The sequence below is a fragment of the Eptatretus burgeri genome, chromosome 10 (assembly GCF_056783735.1).
Source record: "Eptatretus burgeri isolate ZD-2024b chromosome 10, Ebu_testis_v1, whole genome shotgun sequence".
NCBI classification, from domain to species: Eukaryota; Metazoa; Chordata; class Myxini; order Myxiniformes; family Myxinidae; genus Eptatretus; species Eptatretus burgeri.
Window position 1 is genome coordinate 26,347,946 of NC_140970.1, and position 24,432 is coordinate 26,372,377.

The 24,432-nt window shown below is 43.0% G+C and overlaps 1 protein-coding gene across 7 annotated transcripts in view; it reads right to left on the reverse strand.

Moving 5' to 3' along the window:
- The window catches only part of CACNA2D3 (calcium voltage-gated channel auxiliary subunit alpha2delta 3), a 390,026-nt gene that overhangs the window by 149,070 nt on the left and 216,524 nt on the right, over nt 1–24,432 (reverse strand). For all 7 annotated transcript variants that reach the window (XM_085897494.1, XM_085897493.1, XM_085897491.1 and 4 more), the window contains 2 exons: nt 24,040–24,114; nt 5,286–5,375 (listed from right to left, as the gene is read on the reverse strand). In XM_085897494.1, coding sequence (XP_085753620.1) covers nt 5,286–5,375; nt 24,040–24,114 — 165 coding nt within the window. The remainder of the gene's footprint in view (nt 1–5,285; nt 5,376–24,039; nt 24,115–24,432) is intronic.

Sequence of the window (24,432 nt, forward strand, 5' to 3'; positions counted from 1 at the left end):
TGCGAGGAGAATGGACATCCTCATCAACTTCGTGAAATCACTCCTTCTTTCTGCCGTTTAATGTAATTTACTCCCCCCCTAGATGCCAATAATTAAACCAAATGCGGTTGAGAAACTCACATCAGATCCACATCCCCCAAGTGAGCCAAGTGAGAACTCAGAGATCCAAACAGTCCAGTATTCCTACTCTCGTGAAATTGTTAAATTCGAAATAGAATAAGGTGTAATATTATTGTTTGCCAAACTTCCTCATCGTTTACAATCTTCTCTGCATTGTCATGCATTTCACATCTTCCATATAATTATTGAAAGTTTTCAACTTTTTAATATCTCTAAAATGGAATTAATATTATGTTGTTTTTTTTTATATTTGTGCACCTAGTATACTTATCTGTAATTTATAGACATATTTGTTTGAATAATTTCTTGTTGTTTGTGTGCGTGTGGTTGATTTTGAAATGGTATATGTCGGTATTTGCTTTTTCATTCAATATAAATTAATTTTCTCATTTTAATGTAAACGTAACTGTTTTAGTCTTTGACTGTGGTCTTGTACGTTTTTTTATGTTAATAAAACTGAACTTATTATCATTATTATTATCATTTTAGCCTTGTATTTTCAACAACAAAAAATATGCAAAAAAAATAAATCCCATTTACATATTTTGAATAAATAGGGTTGACAGGATGGCTTCAAGGTACACACACTCACCTCTAAGCTGTCTTGCCTGAGTTTGATTCCCGACCCAGCTATAAACTGTCATCCTAGTATTTCACAGGTAGGGTGATTCCTCAATGTGTGTGCCGTCCCTCAAATGAACGTTAAATTGGGCGTCCCATCTGCCAGCATTCGTTGGTGGACGTTAATGACCACGGTGACCTTAGCAAAGACGAGGCGAGGTATTGCCAAATTCCAAATTCCTCCACTCTCTCATCGAACGTCACATCTGGTTATCTGGTTCGTGAAGACTCGGGCCAAGCTTCCCCTGGCAGACCCCACAAGAAAAGGTGGGTTAATAGTGGCCGTAGGAGAAGACGAAGAAGACGAAGAAGAAGAAGCATATTTTGAATAAATAAAGTTGACTGGGAAACTTGGCAAGACCAAAATGAGAGAACTATGTGAGCCCCTGATTGCGCTTAAAATTATGGAAGATAGCTCGGAGACTAGACTGGCATGCTCCCAGAACACGTTATTTGACTCATTCTCTAGACTAGTCAACATGGGCATTAATATCCATAACTGGTGCCAGCCTCCTGATGTACTATACTGGCGATAAAATATTGTTGTGCATCTGGCTCCTGGGAGGTAAGAGAGATACTCTCATTGTGTGAACCTAATCATTTCATAGTTTATTGTTTAGTTAAGTGTCCGATGTTTATGTAAACAGATATGCAATGCATGTGTACAGTTAGGTGTCCATTACATGCTCCTTTCTGCTTCTACACTTTGGTCTACACACATTTTCAACACCACACAGAGCATAGAACACACTTCTCAGCCATTTACTCCATGCATTTCAGCACAGCAGCCTTGCCCTGCTCCGCGAATCTCCGAACCAATCTAAAAACCACCTCGAACTGACTTTGTCTCCTACAGTCCGCATCAGATGGCACATCCATCATCGTTTGGGGTGACATCCCGCCAAAACCATTACCCAGCAATGCTCCTTGCCATGACCCATGGAGAGCCAATCCCATCTTGCCATGGGGATTGGGATGGGAATGCATCAATAATGGGCAGGGGAGAAGGGCCCTGAGCTGAGATTCAACCAATGAGGAGAGTGGGTGTCGCAAGGCAAGAGGGTGAGTCAGGGATAAAAGGGGGAGCACAAGAGCACGTTGAGAGTCTCCGTCTTAATTATTGAGTTGTTCGACTCTCCATGTCTGGGCCATTGAGTCTGCTTGCTTGAAAGCTTGTGCAGTCCACACTCTTGTCCATCCGGCTTCATATTTTGCTTACCCTTTTTAGGTCATCTCTTCGAGCATGACCTAATAATATTGGTGTTGAGAGGAGAGGTGACGATCCGTCCGTCCGCCCATTCACAATGAAGTTGAAGCGGGAGATCTGGTCATTAGTGATCCTGATAGAGGTCGATGAGACGTACATGATGGTATGACTTTCAAGGTCACCGAAGGTCAAGGTCAAGGTCATGAGGCCTTTGAAGTTGCGAAAATGACGATTTTCAAATTCTATCTCCTCCGCCATTTCTCAAGCGATCTTGAATTTGATTGTGGCATATGAATCTATGGGAAAATATCTAAATTTTGATCGGGCCGGATTTTCGATATTCGCTTTTGTTTTCGTGTCACGTGACTTCAAAGTTGGTAAAAAATGCGAAAATGACGATTTTCATGCGAAAATGACGATTTTCAAAATCTATCTCCTCCTACTTTTCTCAAGAGATCTTGAATTTGATTGTGCCATCTGAATCTATGGGACAATATCTAAATTTGGTCGGGCCGGATTTTCGATATTTGCTTTCGTTTTGGTGTCACGTGACTTCAAAGTTGGCAAAAAATGCGAAAATGACGATTTTCAAAATATATCTCCTCCGCCATTTCTCAAGCGATCTTGAATTTTATTGTGGCATATGAATCTATGGTACAATATCTAAATTTGGTCGGGCCGGATTTTCGATATTCGCTTTCGTTTTCGTGTCACGTGACTTCAAAGTTGGTAAAAAAATGCGAAAATGACGATTTTCAAAATCTATCTCCTCCTACATTTCTCAAGCAATCTTGAATTTTATTGTGGCATATAAATCTATGGGACAATATATAAATTTGGTCGGGCTGGATTTTCGATATTCGCTTTCGTGTCACGTGACTTCAAAGTTGGCAAAAAATGCGAAAATGACGATTTCATGCGAAAATGACGATTTTCAAAATCTATCTCCTCCTACATTTCTCAAGCGATCTTGAATTTGATTGTGGCATATAAATCTATGGGACAATATCTAAATTTTGTCAGGCCGGATTTTCGATATTCGCTTTCGTTTTTGCGTCACGTGACTTCAAAGTTTGCAAAAAACTGCCCTACCTTCAGGAGGCTATATATTTTCTCGCAGAGATGACCGTCACTCCCACACGGGGGTAATTTTTTTGTTATGCCTTTCACGTTTGCTTCCTTTCTGTTCTTTTATCTTTCACTTTCCCTCTCGTTCTCACACATCTTTCACTTCCACACTCACGCAACTTTCACCTCCTGCCTTTGCACACCTTCGAATTGCATCCCGTTCACTGCACTCTCGCCATCTGGATTCATTGCCAGGCCCCTTTGTCTCATCCACATGGAGTGCTCCCTTCAAAACCTGCACCGAGTCCATGCCACGAACATTACTTCATCGGGCATGCAGAGAGGCATGGTATATTGGCAGCACACAGGAAGGAACCAGAGTTGAGCATGGGGGAGTCCAGACCAAAGGAATGTCTTGTGCCAGAACCATTGGTCAGTGCTAGCTCACCGAGCTAGTTCAAGGTGTGCAGGGACTCGATGTGTCCCAGCCTTCTTCTTTCTGTCTCTTTATCTCCATCTTGCCCCCTTGCCGATCTCTCCCTTCAACGTCGGATGCATGTTTGGCACCAAAGCTAATGTAGAGTGGTAAGTGACAGTGCAAGGCATCCGACGGTGCAAATGTTCACTCAGGGGGATAAGGCGGGTGTATACGTGCTCTGAACATACATGTATGTATAGTTTAAGTTACATCCTTGTTTAATAAAAATTAGTGTCCTGACTTCTCCTGTCCATTGTGATGGCAACGTAAGGCAATCGAGGCATTCGTTGCTCAGTTTTTAGATTGGCTCATAGATCGCAGGAAGCGGCGTGTCACGTTGGTTTTCTCAGCCAATTAACATCCGTTATGTAGCTGTTGCTACGATACTCCCTCCATGATGATCATCTCAACAGTAATGGCAACGCAACGCAACGCAACACTGGGCGTGGAGAGCTGGCCGGAGATCAGTGGCTCAGATGGCATTTGTGGTCTTCAAAGACAAGTCAACCTCTTTAGAGTTATCTGGATGCGGCGTCCATCACAATATTCTCAATCCAACAGCAGCAAGAGTGTTGTTTGCAAATAACTTTGAATTCATCACTTTTTCTCCAAACGCTGACCGAGAAAGTAGCATCCAATGTATTTTGTCTCATATGAGAGCCATTGTTGAAATATTCCCATATCATTTGCTCACAGTCCCTGTGGAGAGGCTTTGTTTCTTTTTTTTAATGTTGAGGAATTATATTGATGACACAGCGAAATTGATGAATTATCCATGAAGCTCTACATTATAACCAATCACGTTGATCCATCTTTCTCTGGGTATGGAATTCGTGCATTACAATGAATGGAGGAGGAAAATAAAACACAAGCCTAAATTTTGACTTCTTATAATAAGCAATAGTGTCGTGATTAGCCAGAACCTATGGCAGAAATGAAGTTTGGAATTTTTCATCAAAATATATAAAAATCAAAACTACGATCCCCTTTCGATCACTGGTAGGTTATAGTAATGCGAGGTTCCTAGAAACAGCCAGTCTTGTGTCTCAGGCCAGTGCAGTGCTACATAGATTATTTTGGTTAGAGCTCCAAAAGTAATCATCAAATTTTGAATCGTAATCAACCAATCGTTTTTACATCTTGGTTCATTTATTTGCAAGTTCGCTGCATCTTCCCACAGAACACATGAGAGTGGAGTGCATTTGAGAATTATTCATAGTACCTCTAAATTTGGCGATATTTCATCGTACGAAGTGGATTTCAAAAACATTGTCACTCCGATCATGGCAATCGTAAAATATGGAGTCAAAATTGATGTTCATTATGCGATTTGAGGGTACCTGACCGGGCATACAAAACCCAACCACTTGTGAAATTTGGGTGCCCGACGCTAAAATTACGTGCCACGGGCACCCGGACACCTGTATATGTCGAGCCCTGCATATAGTGCACTTGATTGTGTTCATATCACAAATTGTTAAAAGATTCCAAGACTCATTTCAGCAGTGAACGTTTTCCAATCGAGTTATATATATAAAGCAAGTAAAACAGAAAATTAAATCTTAACATTCAGCCAGCACGACACACACACACACACACACACACACACACACACACACACACACACACACACACAGAGAGAGAGAGAGAGAGAGAGAGAGAGAGAGAGAGAGAGAGAGAGAGAGAGAGAGATAGAGATAGAGATAGAGATAGAGATAGAGATAGAGACAGCAATACAGCAAATAGTGTTTTGTGAAAAAGCCAGCAATACAGTGGGTGCACAAGTCAAACCTCGTTCAATGTGTTGAAGGCCTCGGTAAGTGCTACTCCAAGCATCCCAGTCCCCTTGGCGTATAACTCGCCCACAAGATTCTTAAAGTGCTGGAGGAGAAACAGGCTCAGGTTTGTTTGTTTGTTTGCATTCTCTTTCTCCCCATCCCCAAAAGTGGCATCAACCATGACATGTTGAATCATGCAAATCACACATTTGATATAAGTACGGACTCATGCAATGTGGAGTCAAGCTGTACACAGGCCTTACCAAGAGCCTTGCATTTCAACGCTTATTTATTGTCTTACTGATGATACCATAAATGCAGAATACACGTGCCCATAACTGATGCTTGAAAAACTGGCCTTGAACAGAGAAAAGTGCCCTCTACAGGTTGTTCTTAAAAATCCTTTTAGCATTTTTCTCTCTAACTTTGTATTCCTCGTGATGTTTCACTTTAACTTGGAGGTATATTTCCATAAATTTCAAAGTGACCATTTTTTCTTTCCTGCTAATGAAGTCATTGAGGCAGGAGCCACACTCTTCAGGACTGGTGTGACCCTAAACTTGTGAAAAATCAATTTGATAATTCCACATTGGCTCACCATTATAGGGTCATGGCACATGGTATAATGCCTTGTGAAAATCTGCCTGGATTGATGATCCCTTTGGTTGAGGTTGTCTCCCATATGAATTCCTCCTTCCTTGGAAGTGCTTAATCCACACATGATGTTAATGATATGCAGGGGCTGTAAAACGCTTTTCTTCACTCTGCTTTTTTTACGTTCACATCTTGAGTTGTGTTCGAACGTCAGGCTGGGAAAGCCGGTTCGTGAACGACTTAGGTCAAGCTTCCCCCAGCCAACCCCACAAGATGGAATTATAGAGGAAGAGGAAGAAGAGGAAGAAGAGGAAGAAGAGGAAGAAGAGGAAGAAGAGGAAGAAGAGGAAGAAGAGGAAGAAGAGGAGGAAAAGGAGGAAGAGGAGGAAGAGGAAGAGGAAGAGGAAGAGGAAGAGGAAGAGGAAGAGGAAGAGGAAGAGGAAGAGGAAGAGGAAGAGGAAGAGGAAGAGGAAGAGGAAGAAGAAGAAGAAGAAGAAGAAGAAGAAGAAGAAGAAGAAGAAGAAGAAGAAGAAGAAGAAGAAGAAGAAGAATAAGAATAAGAATAAGAATAAGAATAAGAATAAGAAGAAGAAGAAGAAGAAGAAGAAGAAGTCTTCAGTTGTTCACTAACTTAGTCTTTCCATTATTTTATAGTTTTAGTTTTACCTGAGCTTCTTTCCAGCTTCACCAATCAAGGTTTATATATTTTCAAAACAGATGCATTCATGGTGTCAGGACAGGTCAGGTATGGGAGCATGCACCGGAGCAGTGCGATGCTGCGTCCACTTTCTGCTGGTGCTCCAGGGGCCGCCGTCTGGCCATCCACCAGGTAGATGTTTGGCCCATCTCCATCTCCTTGAGATGCTGATCAACCTGCTGCAAACATAAGGCACGTGGTGGGCCCATCGGCCTCCTTCGCTCATGAGGCTCCCTCACTGAGAGAATCTGGTGAGCAGGCTCAGCATCAGGAAAATTAGCCACATGTCCATTAAGCCACAGCTTACGCTCATGGACTATGCCGGTAACAAATCTCATTTGAGTCTCTCTCAGCAACCGCTCATTGGACAAAGAGTCCGAGCAGAGATAGCCAAGCATTCTCCGACGAGACTTGGTACCAAAGGAATTAAGTCGCCATCTCAGACCCCTGGTCAGAGTCCAAGTCTCGCATCTGTCAAGCAAGACTGGAAGCACCAATGACATGAAGACATGGACTTTCGTCCTCCTACACAGGTACTGGCAGTGCCACACCCCATGATCCAGTGAATCCATGACTCCCCAAGCCTGACCCAGAGGTCTATCGACATCTGGCTCACAGCCAGGAGAGACATGAATATCACTGCCAACATAAGTGAATCTCTCCGTGACCTCAACATCCTAACCACAAACAGGTACAGACAAGACAGCAGCATCGAAGATGCCATTGAAAGCCTGGATCTTAGTTTTGACCCAGGAAACTCGTAATCCCAGCGACTCCGACTCCTCATTCAGTACCTCGAGGGCACACAAAAGGATATCCAGAGTGTCCACAAAGATGACTGCATCATCTACAAAATCAGTCAGAAATGTTGACATTCCCAACCGATGCACCGTAGCTTGACCTCTCAGACATCCTCCCCAGAATCCAGTCCATATAAGTGCTGAAAACTGTGGGGACCAGTGCACACCCCTGAGGAACTCCAGTAAAAACTGGAAATAAGTCAGAGATGGTACCACCACATCTCACAGCACTCTGTGTCAGAGTAGTGTTCAGACATAAGATTGATCAGTTTTGGTGGCACCCCATGAAGATCAAGAATCCTCCAGAGGGCATCCTGATTCACTGAATAAAACACTTTTGAGAGGTCAACATAGGCTGCAAACAGCCCCTGCTGAAACTCTTCTGTGTGTTCGATGAGGACCCAAAGAGCAAGGATATGCTCAAACGTTGACCTCTTTGGTGTAAAGCCTGACTGCTCTGGGTGCTGGTGCTCAAGCAGACGGTGTCGAACCCTTTCAATAATTATCTGAGCAAAGACCTTTCCCAGCACTGAGAGCAACGTCACCCCTCAGGAGTTATTGCAGTCCTGGCGATAACCCTTCCCTTTCCAGAGAGGGACAACAACACCCTTCTTCCAGTCAGTTGGGATGATGCCTGTTTTCAGGCAGAGCACAGAACTCCATGCTATGACATGAGAACAGCATTTCCACCAGCCTTGAGAAGTTCAGCATGGATGCCAGAGATCCCAGGAGCTTTACGCATTTCAACCAGTTCACCACAGCCTGTGTTTCCACAAATGAAGGTGGATCACAGGTGATTGGAGGGTCAGCAATAGGGATAGTAACACCCATGACATCCAACTCGACAGCTGGTGGGTCAGCCTGGTACAGCGGCTCAAGGTAACCAGCCCAGCAGGCATTCACTTCGGATTCCTCTGTCAAGAGCCTACCACACTCCGCTCTAACTGCAGTACACCGAGGGACGGGCTTGGAGGAATGCAATATGCTAATTCCCCTGCAAGCAAGATGAGAATCACTTGATCAAAGGTGATTCTCTACCCGATCACAGATTCCTCGCACATAGGCTTCCTTGTCCACCCTCAGTGCATGTACAGTTTTATGCCACAACTCCCTGAACAGTTCAGCTCTGCCATTAAGTCTGACCCTGCAACTCTGGGCAATGGTGTACAGTGTTCCTTGAGAAACAAAATTCTTCTTCACCCTGTTGTGAGTTCCAAGGCATCCACTGGCAACATCAACGATGGTGGTCTTAAAGGCAATTCACACCTCTTCAGGATTTCCCAAAGTACCCAGATCCCAAAATCCCCACTCAAGCCTGTTCGCAAACTCCACAGCTACCCTCTCATCCTTCAACTTGTCAACATCCAGCCTACGTTGGGATGGTACCATTCTCCCAGATTTAAGCTACACCTTCATAGTTGCTACAACAAGCCTGTGGTCAGTATTGAGGAACTGAGCAGTCTTGTGGACCCTGCAGTTCTGGATCATCCTCCAGCAACCAAGAACAATCACATGGTAAACCTCCTTTGCCACACCAGCAGCGTTGGAATAACAAGTCCAGCGATGAGCCTGTGGGCTCTGAAACCATGAACCAGCCACACGAGGTCGACGGCTTCTTGCAAAGTCAAGGAAGTTCGTGCTATTCTGTTTCACAGTTTCAGACCCATGGGGACCAACACATGTCTCATAACCATCCCTGTCAGTGCAAGTTGATGCATTGAAATCCCCCAAGACTAGATGAGTATCTCACCTGGGGCACTGATCAACCACAGATTTGAGCGTGGCATAGAATGCATCCTTCATGGTGAGATCACTCGCCTTAGTCGGAGCATTTACAGAGACCAAGGAAACGACACCCAAGAAGTGACAAATCCTGTCTCATAATGCGCTCGTTGACTGGAGTTACCTCAATTATCATTGGAGTCAGCTTCTTGGACACAGCTTCAGCAACTCCTTGGGCATGGTAACCATCAGAGCGACTCAACCAGTAGTCGGTATAACCAACCGCCATGATCTCTCCACTATCTGGTCTCCGAACCTCAGAGAGTGCTGCAATACCGATGGTCAAACGCTTGAACTCAGATGATAACAGAGACAGGTGATCGTCCTCCCTTTGGGATAGGACGTTCCAGGCACCCACCCGAAGGGACCACCTCAGGTTAACACAAGGAGATTGCTGTCTGGTGGATGACACCTCAGCACCACTCCGACACACATTACCGCAATCTGACCCAGGAAGTTTACCCTGTGCTTTTCCTCCTGTTATCAAGGAATGGGGGTCCCAAAGGCTTTGCCCCAATCCCATCATCTGGTGAGCTGCCCTGTAAAGGGCAGCAGCACAAAAGGTACTCCCACAGAGTGGGTTTTCAGTTTTTTTGCATTTGTGGGTTTTGCGGAATGAAGTGTTTTACGGTGGCTGGGGTGTAGATCCTGCCACCAACCTCTGACAAAAAAGTAACCAAACTGCAGGAGGACATTCGCAAACACAGTTGGGCACTCGATATGGATGGCTGTTGGCTCACAAGGAGCTCCTCCACCCTTTGACAGGTTTTGTTTTTAATCCTGTTGGGTGTCCATATCCAAACACCCTCCTCACCAAGAAACCTGTTGAGAGAGACGGTTTAGTCGCCAACAACTCGACCATGAAACAGGTTTGTACAGGCTTATATGGTACCTGCAGCAAGTCACAGATCTAAGCTGGCCTGACCTGACAATGTTGTGATATACTGGAATCGCTTTGAGTTCGATTTCTCTGTCTGCCTGTGTTCTGAGGATGAGAATATAATTACAGCAGAAAGAGCCATTCACAAATATTGCTGTTAAGCCTCAATCACGCAGAGGCTGATTAAATGCTCCCCTTGGTGTGATTTTTACCTGAACAGCTTGTGCTGCCATTGAGAAGTTGCTTCCTTTGATGAATTAAGATTTAAACCTATTTATTGTGCTGATGAGTGGTCTGAGGATTCAACGATCATCTGTGACTGCCTATAAATTAGCCTTCTTGCACCGTAATATCACCGTATTGTTAGTGATCCATGATTCTGGGTTAAAATCATCTTCTCTTCACTTGCTCTCCCTCCCTCCTTCCCTCTATCCATCCCTCTCTCCTTTAACCTCCCCCTCTCTCTCTCTCTCCCTCGTTTCTTATCTCACTTTAGTTGTGTTAATTAGAAGTCAAGGCAGGCATGAGGAGCAGTGAGGCATCATGAGTTGGGTGAGAAGTGCAGATGACAGAAAAATGGGGTTGTTGGTTGGTTGTATATTATTCACATCCTTGCTCAGAAGCAGCACCAAGGCGAAGGTTGGTGGAACAGGAGGAGTTGATGGCTCGTTGTAGGTTTGAATCACACACTGAGTAAATAACTGGTGTGCTGTTGAGTTAATTTCCCTCTTAGTGTCTCATTTGTCTTGAATACAATGAATACTTTATGTGTTTTGTTCGCAAGGATCGATGACAGTGATAAAGGTCTTTCAGCCGATCGACCATCACGATGCAGACTGCAGTAAAGCAAACAGTAGCAGCATGACTTCCTCTTTCATAAACCCATTGACCTCTCGAGAACAGGAGTGTGCTCACCTTGGAACTATTCCATCCTGTGTTCGATTTCCAACTGATGGAAGGGAAATGGCCCCGTAAGGAGCACACCATCTTATGCAGAGGGCGTTAATGCTCCCGTCTCATCTTGAATCATGTAGAGGTAAAACGTACTGTGCTGTTTTACAATAACAGTAATCTTTTGGCAAAATACCATATTCACATTGAGGATTTGTGTGGATTGCAGAGTTGATCATCCACCAAATGTTGATCCTTCCTGATCTAAAAATGCTGTCACAGTGCTCTGTATGTCCATTTAAAGTAGGCCTTCAACAGATGACCTCCACCCTTCTTTATTACCTTCGCCACCGAAGGTAAAGGAGGTTATGTTTTCACCTCTTTCTGTCTGTTTGTTACTTGCAAAATCGAAGATTTTTCAAGTATATTGGTCAGTCGATTTTGTTACTGTCTGTCTGACTGTTTGTCTGTTTATCACCTACAGGTCACACATTTTAACTGATCTTCACGAAACTTCACTTCATGGAAGAGTTTGTCATAAGGAAGAAGCCATTTGTTTTTGAGAATAAAAGGTCAAAAGATAAACATAGACCAAAGGCCAAAAACTTAGGTGAGATTTCTAAAATCCTCAATTTTCTTCTGATTGACTTGAGATTTGGAGAGGATTTGCTGATAAGGTCAATGAATTCAACCACCAATTATTTTTGAAGTCAAATTTGTTTTGACCTCAAAAATAATTGGTGGTTGAATCAAAGTGTCTGGATCGCAAAAGGCGGACTTGGGAGAAGACAGAAGCGGGGTCATAAAATGTCTGGCAGAGTCGAGACAAGAGAGTTAGAGTTCGTGTAGTGGGTTGTCAGAAAGAAGAGAGTCATGTGAATTGGTTCGAGAGTTCAGCGTGATTGAAGAGTTCGAAGGAGTTGTTGTGGTTGGTGAGAGATCACAAGAGTAGAAAGAGCAGCACTGAGAGAGTTCAAGGTGAACCACACCAAGCACCGCACATTTAGAATGCTGCAGAATGGGCGCTGAGCACTAAACAGAACAAGCGCTGAGAGCACAAAGTGAAACGAGCAAAGAGGCATGGGCTTCCAGGCATGGGCATTATCTCCGATGCTGACTTCATTGAATCCAACCACAAACTCTAGCATCAAGAGAATCAACAGTGGCTCTCCCTGGTGCTTACCTATATCGTTACATGCCTTACTCATGCACGTTAAATTCATGCACCTATCACTGCACGCACCTCACTGACTCACCCTGGTTTTGTGGAATATCAACAGAGACCACAACAGTCCTTTTCAGGACTCACACTACACTCACCTGCATACACCGCATGCGTCATCTGCACCTCTCACTCACCCACACCGCACACCCTGTTCATGACCACGTGAGCCTTCCGGCTCACATACGGGTTAGGACAGGGTCGACACCACACCCAACCTGCTTCACTCCTCTGTCTATCACTCTTTCTTATCTCAATTTCCCAGAATGAATGAGATGCCTGTATGTGTAGAAACTATAACTAGTTGACTGACTAAAGGGGCTGTCACACCTTGACGTTTTAGCCAGCGTATGGCAAGGTCTCAAAATGTATGTAAAACGCTGGCGTACGCTGAACTATTGATGTTTTTTTTAAGTTTTGGGCATATAATAACGTATTGGACGTATGCATAACGTATTAGTAACGTACACAGAACGTTTTAATCACATATAGATAACTTATACCAACGAATGCTGAGAGTGTTGTCGGCGTTCACAACCTATGCCCAACGATAGTCTAACTTACGCATAGCGCGGCAGCGTATCGCCGACGGTCACGTGGCGTAGGCTATTCATAGGCTGCGGCTCGACGATTCAAATCATAACTGCACTAGACATCGAAGTCTGAAGCTGCTGTCACACCTTGACGTTTTAGCCAGCGTATGCCGACGTATGAAAAATTTGCCGAACCAAGCTGGCACACGTCGAATAAGTTATGGGTAAGTTTTTGTATACGTTAAGAGCATGCTGGCATACGTCGTAGTTTTCTGGCATACGTCGTCATACGCCGAGTACATGGAGAAATTTTCAGCATGTTGAAAATATCTCGACGTACTCGACGTATTACACACGTTCCGCATACGCTGGCATAAGTTGTCGGCATGCTACGCGATCGTTGACACACATCGACACACATTACTTGTACGTTACTCATAAGTCAAAACACGTTGAGGTAATGGTTAGCGTCAGTGTTCCAGACTCTCTGGTTTTTTTTTTTTCTTCGGTATGACGGTGATGTCGACACTTCGATTTCTGGTGCGGTTATGATTTAGATCGTTGAGCGGCAGCCTATTAAATATATTATAACCGCACTAGAAATTGAAGCGTTAACATTACCGTCATACCGAAGAAGAAAAAAAAAAAAAACCAAGGAGTCTGGAACACTGACGCTAAAGGCCCGGTCACACCTTGACGTTTTAGCCAGCGATGGCAACGTATTAAAATGTATCTAAAACGCTGGCTTACGTTGAACTTTTGATGTTTTTTTTTAAAGATTCGGACGTATTCATAGCGACTTGGTCTTATGTATAACGCATTGGTAACGGACACAGAACGTTTCGTTGTGTTATAGATAACTTATACCAACGAATGCTGAACCTGTTGTCGGCCTACATAACCGATGCCCAACGATAGTCTAACTTAGGCATAGCGCGTTGCATGCATCGCCGACGATGTCGTGACATAGCCTATTAAAAGGCTGAAGCACAACGATTCAAATCATAACTGCCATAGAAATGGAAGTGTCAACAGCGCGGTCACACCTTGGCGATGTTGCCAGCGTATGCCGACCGAAGAAAAATGTGTCTAAAACGTTGGGGCACGTCAAATACGGTGTGAGTAAGTTTGGTATACGTGAGTAGAACGCTAAAGTACGCTATCATACGTCGTAGTAAGTAGAGTACGTCAAGAAATTTTAAACATGTTCAAAATTTTACGACGTACTCGGCGTATGACACACGTTCCGCATGCGATGGGGATAAGTTTTACACATGATATGTGGAAGCTTACACACGTCCACAAAGGCTATTATATGCTACTCATAAGTCGAAACACGTCGCGGTAATGTCTTTTTTACGCGAAACTTATTTCTAACTTATGTTTGACGTGCTTTGAACCAATTCTTTACGTAGTCCCAACACACATCGACGTATGTAGACGTATTCCAATGACGTCTTCCGGTCGACAAAAATAAATAAATTAACGTGTTCCTAGCTTACAACTGCCATATAAAGACGTGTTCCCAGCGGTTTTGGGAATTGGTATTTAAAAATGCTGCTCATAAAAGGGGAAGCCAACAGTGTTTTCGAGTCCTTTTTGAGTCGATGTCCATGTCAGCAGTAACAGTATCAGTATCAGTATCAGTATTATTAGTATTAGTATTAGTAGTAGTTTGTTCATGTTGGCAGTAGTAGGTGAGTGTGAGGGGGAGGGTGTGGGTTATAATGGATCGTCCTTGCGTTTAACGATTTAACGATTTAAATGATAAACTCAACGATTTAAATAGCTGCATCTCCACTGTTGAAAGTAGACGCTTGCGCTCAACAATTGGATTTTTTTACACTCAACGACTTTTAAACGGTACCACTCAGCTATTTTCATTGTTTACAATGAACGATTTAAATTGCTGTCACTCGGCTTTGTTTTTTGACACTGGGGTTTGGAAATTTGAAGCGTTTCTTCTGAACGTGTTAAAACGCTAAAACTCGACTATTTTAAATAGACGCTGCCGATGGACAATTGGAATCATAGCCAAGCTAGACATCGAAGTGTGAACATCCTCGTCATGCCGAAGAAAAGTTTGAAGAATGCTGCAAATAAGTGTCCTGGCCGTGGCCGTGGACGCTGACGCAAGGACGATCCATTATACCGACGTCTTTCAGCCTATGAGTAACTTAAAAGTAACGTCTGTCGACGTGTGGCAACGATCGCGTAACGTGCCAACAACACGTTAATCATTGGTTAGAAATAAGTTTCGGGTACGCTAAACATTACCTCGGCGTGTCTCAACTTATGATTAACTTACAAGTAGCATGTGTTGACGTCTGTCAACGATAGCAGACCGTGCATACAAGTTGTGGCCAGCGTAGCGGAACGTGTGAGTCATACGCCAGCATATGTCGTGAAATTTCAAGCATGAAAAAATTTGAGGACAACCAAAAAGTACAACGTTTAAAGCCAACATACAACGACGTTTGGCAGTGTTTTTCAGCATACTCTCAATGTTATCAAAACTTACCCATAACGTATTCAACGTGTGCCAGCGTTTTAGAAAAAAAATTCAAAAATCGGCATACGTTGGCTAGAGCGTCAAGGTGTGACCGGGCCTTAACCATCACCTTGACGTGTTTCGACTTATGAGTAACTTACAAGTAACGTGTGTGGACGTGTGTCAATGATCGCGTAACGTGCCTTCAACAAGTTACTCATAGGTTAGAAATAAGTTTCGGGTACGCTAAACATTACCTCGACGTGTTTCGACTGATGAGTAACTTACAAGTAACGTGGGTCGACGTGTGTCAACGATTGCGTAACGTGCCTACAACTTATGGCCAAGCATATGCGGAACGTGTGAATCATACGCTGGCATACATCGGAAAATTTCAAGAATGGAAAATTTGTCTAACACCTCGGCGTACTACGACATATGCCAGCGTACAAAGACGTATGCCAGCGTACTACGACGTATGCCAGCATGCTCTTAACGTATACAAACTTACCCATAACTTATTCGACGTGTGCCAGCGTTTTAGCCAAATTTTGCATATGTCAGGCATACGCTGGCTAAATCGTCAAGGTGTGACAGGGCCTTTAGTGGGCTTATGTGCTGGGGTAAGACCTTTCTTTTGTAACACTGTTTGCCTTGTATATACGTGCCTTTTTGCGAATCTATATAAACTGCTTTCCAAAACTGCCTCATTGTCCTTTTCCATTGGAAATAACATAGTGTGCGATAGTGACTGGGAGTTCAGCCCCGCCATTTTGTTGTGGTCACTCATTGGCAATGTTCCACTTATGGCAGTGGTTCTCAAACTTTTTTGTCCATGACCCAAAATTTGAAATCACATTTGCCTCGCAACCCAAATGATACTGGTACCTCGTGTACCTATGATTAAAATTGTCAGAGAAAATGCTTTTGACATGAAATCCCCCCTCAAAAACTGAGATTTTGAGGGGGGTGGGGGTTCAAGTTTGGGTCACGCCCCTGGGTTTGGGAACCCCTGACTTACGGTATCGCTCAGCCGTTTATGATTAATAGCAGTGGAGCATTGGGAAGCACAGTCTATATCTTGGGTTATTAATTTGCCGGTAAGATAAAGGGGGATTTGGGTCTTGGACCCTATCTAAATTAAGCATCTCAGACGGCATTTGTGGTTGATTGGCAACCCGTCGTGCCACGGAGTTATCTGTGGTATCTCGACTTCATGGTCGTCGGCCGGGAAGTGACTCGCAACCCGCAACCCACCGAACCCATAACAATACGTTCCATGTACAAACAGGATTTGTTAAACTATTATTCATACATACCAGTGAAGATTGAAGATTAAAGTAAAATTTGATATTTGCAAAAAAAGGTTTTAAGCAATTCGTTTTCAAATTGACGATATAATATACTATATAACGAAACATCACTATCGTGAAACAGCCCTAATTGATATCATCACAGCATCAGCAGGAAGAGTGGGTGAAGGGATGATGACGGGTTGGGGACATAAACCTTTTTTAAATTGAAACATTGACAACTAGAAGGGCACTCGGTAGAGCGCATACCAACACCCTGTAATTCCTGATCCACGAGAACATATCAGGCCCAATACATTGTTTAAATATCATGCTATATATCGTTTTTAGCCCTATCTCTCAATGGTGAAGAATCGCTTCAGAAACTTCCAGTAGCCGGATCTGGATCCGAATATTCACCAAAATCTAATCAGTTCGACCTTGTCACACACCCAATCTGCCCACCAAATTGAATCCGAATCCGTACACAATTTTTTTGACATATCCTGCACACAGACAGACAGACAGACAAACACGGGTGAAAACATCACCTCCGTCCACCTTCGGTGGTGGAACAAATATCCAATTTCACTTTTATAATATAGATTTGCTTTTATATTTCAAGCGTTGAAATTTCACACTCCCATTGTAAATTCTGCATGTAATTTCCTTTATAGACATATCATAAGCATAATATTTCAGTAAAATGGTTCTGTTGAAATTTCACCTGAACTGCTCATTGTTGTGATTAAAAATGATGTCTTTTTGAACAATGCCAACCTGTCCAACTAATCCTATTTGAACCCACCCACGTATTTGTACATTTCTCTGCTTGATACATATCTGGTAGAATGAAGCCACAATTTAATGAGAAATGAGAAAGGGGAATTGAACCCCCTGGCTTCCACACCCAACCAAACCCTATCCAAAAAATAGAGCTCAGCAACTGAGTTTTGCTCGGTTCTTCGATCTTGACTTCTTGCATTATTAATGATGATAACACCAATCCAACCCAGTTTCGCAGCACAATTGATATAATTGCCCTTTAACTGGACTCGCATAATTATATTTGGCAAATGCATCTCTCAGTGTGTATGGAACATCAGCATCCCACCTGAATGACCTCACTCACACTGGTGTGCAGTGGAAAACAAGTCATCTGCACAATGATTACAGATGTTAATCACATGTGTATTGCACTCCTTGAAAGAGTCGAACACCTAGCAGGCAGGTGACCTTCACTGTCAGGCACATGAAGTAATTTGTGTTCACCACCATTGGGTCACAGTGGAGCTGTTCGCTCTTAACCAGATACGCTCATTATATCTGCCAAGCTACATTTATTTTTATACAGTGGTATGGAGTCTGCTGAGGTGAAGGTTTAAATCTTTAATTGATGAGTAATTATTTAAGGTAAAGGTGTGGAAAAGTGCAAAACTACGAGACAAAGACACTTGGGGAGGGTTCGTGTAAAACATTGCAAATGATGAATCATTTTCAGAGATGCGTCAGAGGAAAGAGGAAATAAATCATTAGCCCAACTGGATGGTAAAGAGGTAGCACACTTACCTTTGAGTTGGTCTAGTCTGGGTTCGAGTCCAGAAATTCGATTCCAGAATCGACTATAACCTGTTGGATCGGTGCTCGTAGGTCGGGCGTTGTATCGCCAAAGTGTGCCGGGCTTTGGATTGATGGAGGTTGCTCTGGAGACCTTTCTGCTGGCATCGGTTGCTGGATGTTAAAGGTCCCATGGTGTCTTTTGACAAAGAGTATGCAACTTATCGCAGACACCCTGATCAAATCCCAAATGCCTGCCCAAATCAATTGAATGTTTGTGAAACCTGCCCAACCAGTTTGTGAAAAACTTAGGCCAAAAACTTTACCTGGCCGTTAAAGTAGTAGTCGTAGTAGTAGTAGTAGAAGTATTAAATGATAATGTGAAGCTATTTATACGACGATGCATACAATAAAACTGAGATCGTGGAGAAAAGCATTTGGTCTATTATACCTGTGCTGTATCCACACCCCAATGACTTTTAACCTGTCAGATGAGTTATCTTCTCCATGCAACCCATATTCTTACCATTAATTGAATCTAACTTCCACATCCCTGTATTATTAACTCACACAGTGCACAATTTCAGCTCCAGGCAGAGATTTTTTTCAAGGGTAATGGACTAATGGCACATAATGAGAGATGCAAGGCATCTTGAATATTCACAACCTAAACACAGAAGGATCTCTTTGAATCCACCCGTTTTTGTCCACTTTCCTGCTGATACATATCCCGTGGAATCAAACTCCATTCCAATGAGAAAGAGGGAATGAGCCCCTTCGCTTCCGCCCCCAACCAGCCGCAACCCAAGAAATAGAGCTCAGCTGCTGAGTTTGTGAGGTTCTTCTTGCATTGTGCTTTGTTCTTGAAACATTAATGTTGATGACACCAATCCAAGCCAGTTTCACAGCACCATTTATATAATTTCCCTTTAACTGCACTTGTATAATTATATATGAACTACCTATGCTCTACATCTAAAAGATGACATGCTCAGATTTTCAGCACCCCTTGCTGATGCTGCACCATGATGGAAGTTTTGATCAGATTCAATTCCATGGAGGAGAAAATCCATGATCAGATAGCAAGCAAGCAAGTCACCAACCGATTTATGTTTCTGTCCTGACAACCAGCATTCCAATTCCTTGTAGGTCTCCAATCCAAGGACTAGAAGGCCTCTTTGACTTCAGTTTCCTCGATATGACAGCGTCGGGCACATTTCAGATCATGAGTTGAGAATACTGCCAGGTTCCAATTACACGAGTTATGATCTTATCATGTACAATCCGTAAAAATGAGAAATTTGATTCATTGAGTATATTAACTAAATAATAGTGCTCTGGTAACCTGGTTAGGCTGTGCCTTTCTGCCAGTAACCTTGTGCAGGAATAGAGTCTGGAGCACAAACTATCTAATGACTGGCTGGGCCACCGCTAAAGTGGCTTCGTACAACTCGCTAAAATCATGACCTGACTGTAAATGTGAGGCTGGTGAGAATGGTGGGCACAATCATGTCATTATGGGATCAGGCAGTGTGGCATGACTATAGCAATCTGGCACCATAATTAATGTATTAATTAAGCCTCGCTTTCCATTTTTGTCGTAGAACTCTTATCTGGGTCCGACTGAGCCTCTCCGGATGACAACGACCCGTTTAATCATCGGGGCATTGTCCACAGTCAAAAGCACCCACGGCTGTCAAGCTTTTCTGGTTGCCAAGCAACCAAACTGAAAAGAGGTAACAACCAACGGTACTCTTGACAATGATACACCGACAAATATTATTAACCAAAGCATTGCTAAAACATACTGTATTATGTAATGATCGCGTATTTAAGGCACAAAACCATCACAAGAGCAACCCATATGTAATGACGTTTATCGTAGTTTGTGCATGCGCTTGAGTGCATAATACTACAGCTGCACACTAAGGGTTAATCAATTAGTTACAAAGTTGATACATAAATTAATATATTTCAGAATATTTAAAAAATCCTATAATGGAATCCTCAAATTTATTTGAGTAGCAATGTCCATTTCAACAGGCTTGACAAGATACATGCAGCATTTTTATAAGTGTTGCTGAAAAACTATTGTGGTTCTTCTTGAATATTATGATATAATTTTGCTGATTAGTTACTCATATTATGACTGTAGTTTCTATTTTAAACAATGAGTTTGCAATTATTCTGAAGTCCAAAAGACACGTTTCCCTTGCGGCAAGCTGACCTTTCCACTTCTTCCAACCTGCTTCCCACGTACTAAACCCCATTAATAACAACAGCACTGGATATCGATCAAGCTTCAACAAACCTCCATCTCAAGAGGTACGAATGGGAGGTGGGTGTAACGGCGGGATAGAAAGGTGACGCAAGAAGTATTGCGATTGAGGGGTGTTTCAGAGAAACAATGGAGAAGCTGAGAAAATCTTCTTGTAGTTTGGCCAAAACGATGTAGTTATTTTGTTCTTTTCTTCAGGGGATCAGATCAAAGCTGGATTTTGCTGAACAGCTGAATGGTTGGACATAAAGGCAGGATTATGGCGTGTTCGTGAGCCAGTCTTCATGTCAAGTGTTCATTTCACGCTTGCATGCCAGAGCGTTCTATGCCTTGTGCTATTGTGGCAAGAACCGACCAATATATAATCTATAATAATAAGTGTGTGTGTGTGTGTGTGTGTGTGTGTGTGTGTGTGTGTGTGTGTGTGTGTGTGTGTGTGTGTGTGTGTGTGTGTGCGCGCGTGTGCGTGTGCGTGTGTGTGCGCGCGCACTGTTCAATCCCGTGCTACGGGTACAGTGAAAATTAATGGGAAAAAAATGTGTAAAGATAATTTTATAAAAGACATCGCTGTGTATGATGTCATTGATTTTAATTGAATGCAGTACTTTTATTGTGCTATTTTGACCCCCATTTTAGATCCATTGCAGCTTATACCCGCTGCAATGATTGCCTCCGTGTGAGGTATGTCACTTAATGTGTAACATTATAAAAAAATACGTGGTGTAAATTAATTTTCTAAAATGTGTCGCTGTGTATGACGTCATTGACATTAATTAAATACTTATATTCCACGACGTGGTGTAAAATAATTTTATTTGTGGGAATCTGGAGGGAGGGGGGTTGGAGAGTGGAAGGAGGGAGGGTGGGGTGGGGGAGGTGGGGGCGGGAGGGGAAGGGATAGGGGTGGGAGTCTGGAGGGAGGGTGTTGGGGTGAGAGGATTGATGGAGAGGAGGGTTGTGGTGGTGGGAGGATGTGGGAGGAGGGAGAACAATTCCGGGTCTCAACCCACCCTTCCTTTCTCTTTTCACATACGACCTCCCCTCTCTCACCCCATCCCTTCCCTCCAAACTCCCACCACACCCCCTTCCCTACAGACTACCAAATCACCCCTTCCCTTCCTGACTCCACCTCCACCATTTCCCTCCCTCTTCCCACCCCTCAGCCCCTCACTGTCAGTTCAGAACACTCGGTTTTTAGCTCACCTGGAACGTAGTTCCGGGGAGCTTATGAAATGGTGCATCATCCTTTCATCAGTCTGTCAGTCCGTCCGTCTGTCCGGCCATCCACAAATACTTTCAACTTCTTCTCTGAAACTATACATACAATTTCGATGAAATTTTACCACAAAGTTCGTCACCGTGCAAATACCAAAGTATGTTCATGGCATTAAAACAACAAAATCGGGCCATAAAGGGGTCTCTGGGAGTTGCCCCCCGAAATAGGTATTTGCTTTCTTCTCAGAAACTACACATAGAATTCTGATGAAACTTGACCACAACCTTCATCACATGTGATGTGTCTTAGTTTGTTCATGGCATTAAAAAATTGGGGTCTGAGGGGGATCTAAGGAGGGAGTTTATGGGGGGTTGCCCCCCCCAAAGAGATATTTGCTTTCTTCTCAGAAATGACAAAGGCAATTCCAATTAAACTTGACTAGAACCTTCATCACCCAAGGTGTACCAAATTTTGTTCATGACATTACAAAAATCAGGCTCTATGGGGATGTAAGGGGGGTGCCCCCCAAAATATGTATTTGCTTTCTTCTCTGAAACTACACACACAATTCCAATTAAACATGACCACAACCTTCACCACCCTTGATGTACCAAAGTTTGTTCATGGCATTAAAAAAATCAGGTCCTCAGAGGGTCTACGGAGGTTCCCCCCCAAAAGAGGTATTTGCTTTCTTCTCAGAAACTACATACACAATTACGATGAAACTTCACCACAACCTTCATCACCCGTGATGTTCCAAAGTTTGTTCATGACATGAGAAAAATCAGTGTCAAAGGGGTGTAAGGGGGGTTGCCCCCCAAAATATGTATTTGCTTTCTTCTCAGAAACTACGCACACAATATCGATGAAACTTAACCACAAGCTTCATCACCCATAATTTACCAAAAATTGGTCACATCATTGAAAAAAAATATGGGTCTAAGGGGGTCTCCTGGAGGAGGTTACCCCCGAAAATGTATTTGGTTCCTTCTCCGAAACTACGCACACAATTCCGATGAAACTTCATCATAACCTTCATCACCCATGAAGTACCAAAGTTTGTTCATGACATTTAAAAAATTGGGGTCTAAGTGGTTCTACGGGGAGGGGGGTTGCTCCCCAACATATGTATTTGCTTTCTTCTCGAAAATCGCACCAATTTCGATGAAACTTGACCTCAACCTTTATCACCCGTGATGTACCAAGGTTTGTTCATGGCATTAAAAAAAAATCCATAGGTATTTACTTTCTTCTCCATTACATATTAAGGGTCTTGGGGTCTTAGAGGGCTGAAACGGTCTTCAGGGTCTTAAAGGGTCTGCAATGTCTAAAGGGTCTTAAAGGGTCTTGGTGGTCTTATGGGTATCTGGCATCGAAAGCGTCTTTTGAGTCTTAAGTCTTTGAGGTCTTTAGGGGTCTTAAAGGGTCTTCAAAGGTCTAAGGGGTCTCAACAGTCTCAAGGGTCAAAAGGTTTAAAAGGTACACTGCAATAGTACATAATTAGTTGATGTTTGTGTAATCAGGGTGCAACTGACATTCAAACAGTATGTAATTAATAGACATATAATCACACGGACGGACAGACCTGTAGGTGTATTCGAGATAAACCTCATATAGAAATTTAACAAACAGGAATAAATTATTATGTAGAGCTTGTGTGAAAAAATTCTGACACAATGCAGGACAAGAACCCAAGGACCTCATTACTTACATGGTGACAGCCCACTGAACTACTGTCTTCAGGATATTGACAGAATTTTCTCACACTAACCCTGCAAGCTTTATAATGGTCAATGTCTTACGTATCTGCTAGGCAGACCCCATCCGTGTATGTGCGTGTATGTATGTGTCGGTGTATTTGAGATAAACGTCATATAGAAATTTAATAAACAGGAATAAATTCGTGCGTGGGGCTAGTGTGAAAAATTTCAAACTCTAGTATTACCCAGAAGGCAACGCTTAAAAGCATAACCTTCTCACAAACCAAATGCACACCACAAATATAGGATGGTCTTTTGACAGACCGACAGGCTTCACTGCCTACTCACCCATATCCCCCATTATCATTTGTCTTGATGTTTGATGACTGATGTCAAGGCCTATTGTCATTGGCGGTAATGGCAGAATAAAGCTCAGGTCACTTGGTTTCGGGTCAAAAAATGAAGTAAAATGACAAAGGACTATCAAAAGATCAGGTGAGCATTATTGGATAAAGGCCGAAAAGGAGAGTTAAAGTGTTGTTTGTGAAAGCAATGACTTCATGCCTTGACGGGCTTTGTTGGATAGGTTTCTGTACTACATAGCCCACACTCTGACCTTTCCGAGACAAATTGCCTCTCCTCGGTCTCGTAATGCAAACCCGATGCGTGAGAACTACTGTTCGTGTTAACTGAATCCAAATGGCGAAAAATAAACTGAGATTATGAAATAGATCAAGAGAACTGTTACTTTGTGTGTAGTGCTGTTAAAAGGAGTTATAATAACTCGAGAAAACGGAAACAGACATGTGCAAGAAACGCATTGTGAGAACACACCTCACGTGTATCTCGGTCTGCCTGGACCAGTGTTCCGTTGAGACATGACTCCACATAATGAACTTCATCGTTGTACTGTTGGGGAAAGGGAAGAAAGAAGGAAAGGGCACAGTGATGCACGAAGAGCATGGCTGCGAGTTACTTTTCTCACTTTCTTTTTTTCATGATACGATTCGTGCCCCCATCGAATGCATGAAGAAAAAAAAATATTTTCACTAATGGAGCACCATGTTGGGAAGATAGCTCTCCCTCTACCCTGATCATCAAAGGAAATGAACTGTCGTCAGTTAATCTGCCTGGCCTTTCTCAATTTAGGGCTCCATTAATTTCAATGCCTTCATAAATATGGGGTTTTTTGCACCATCGGGACTGTGGAGATAACGACTGACTGTA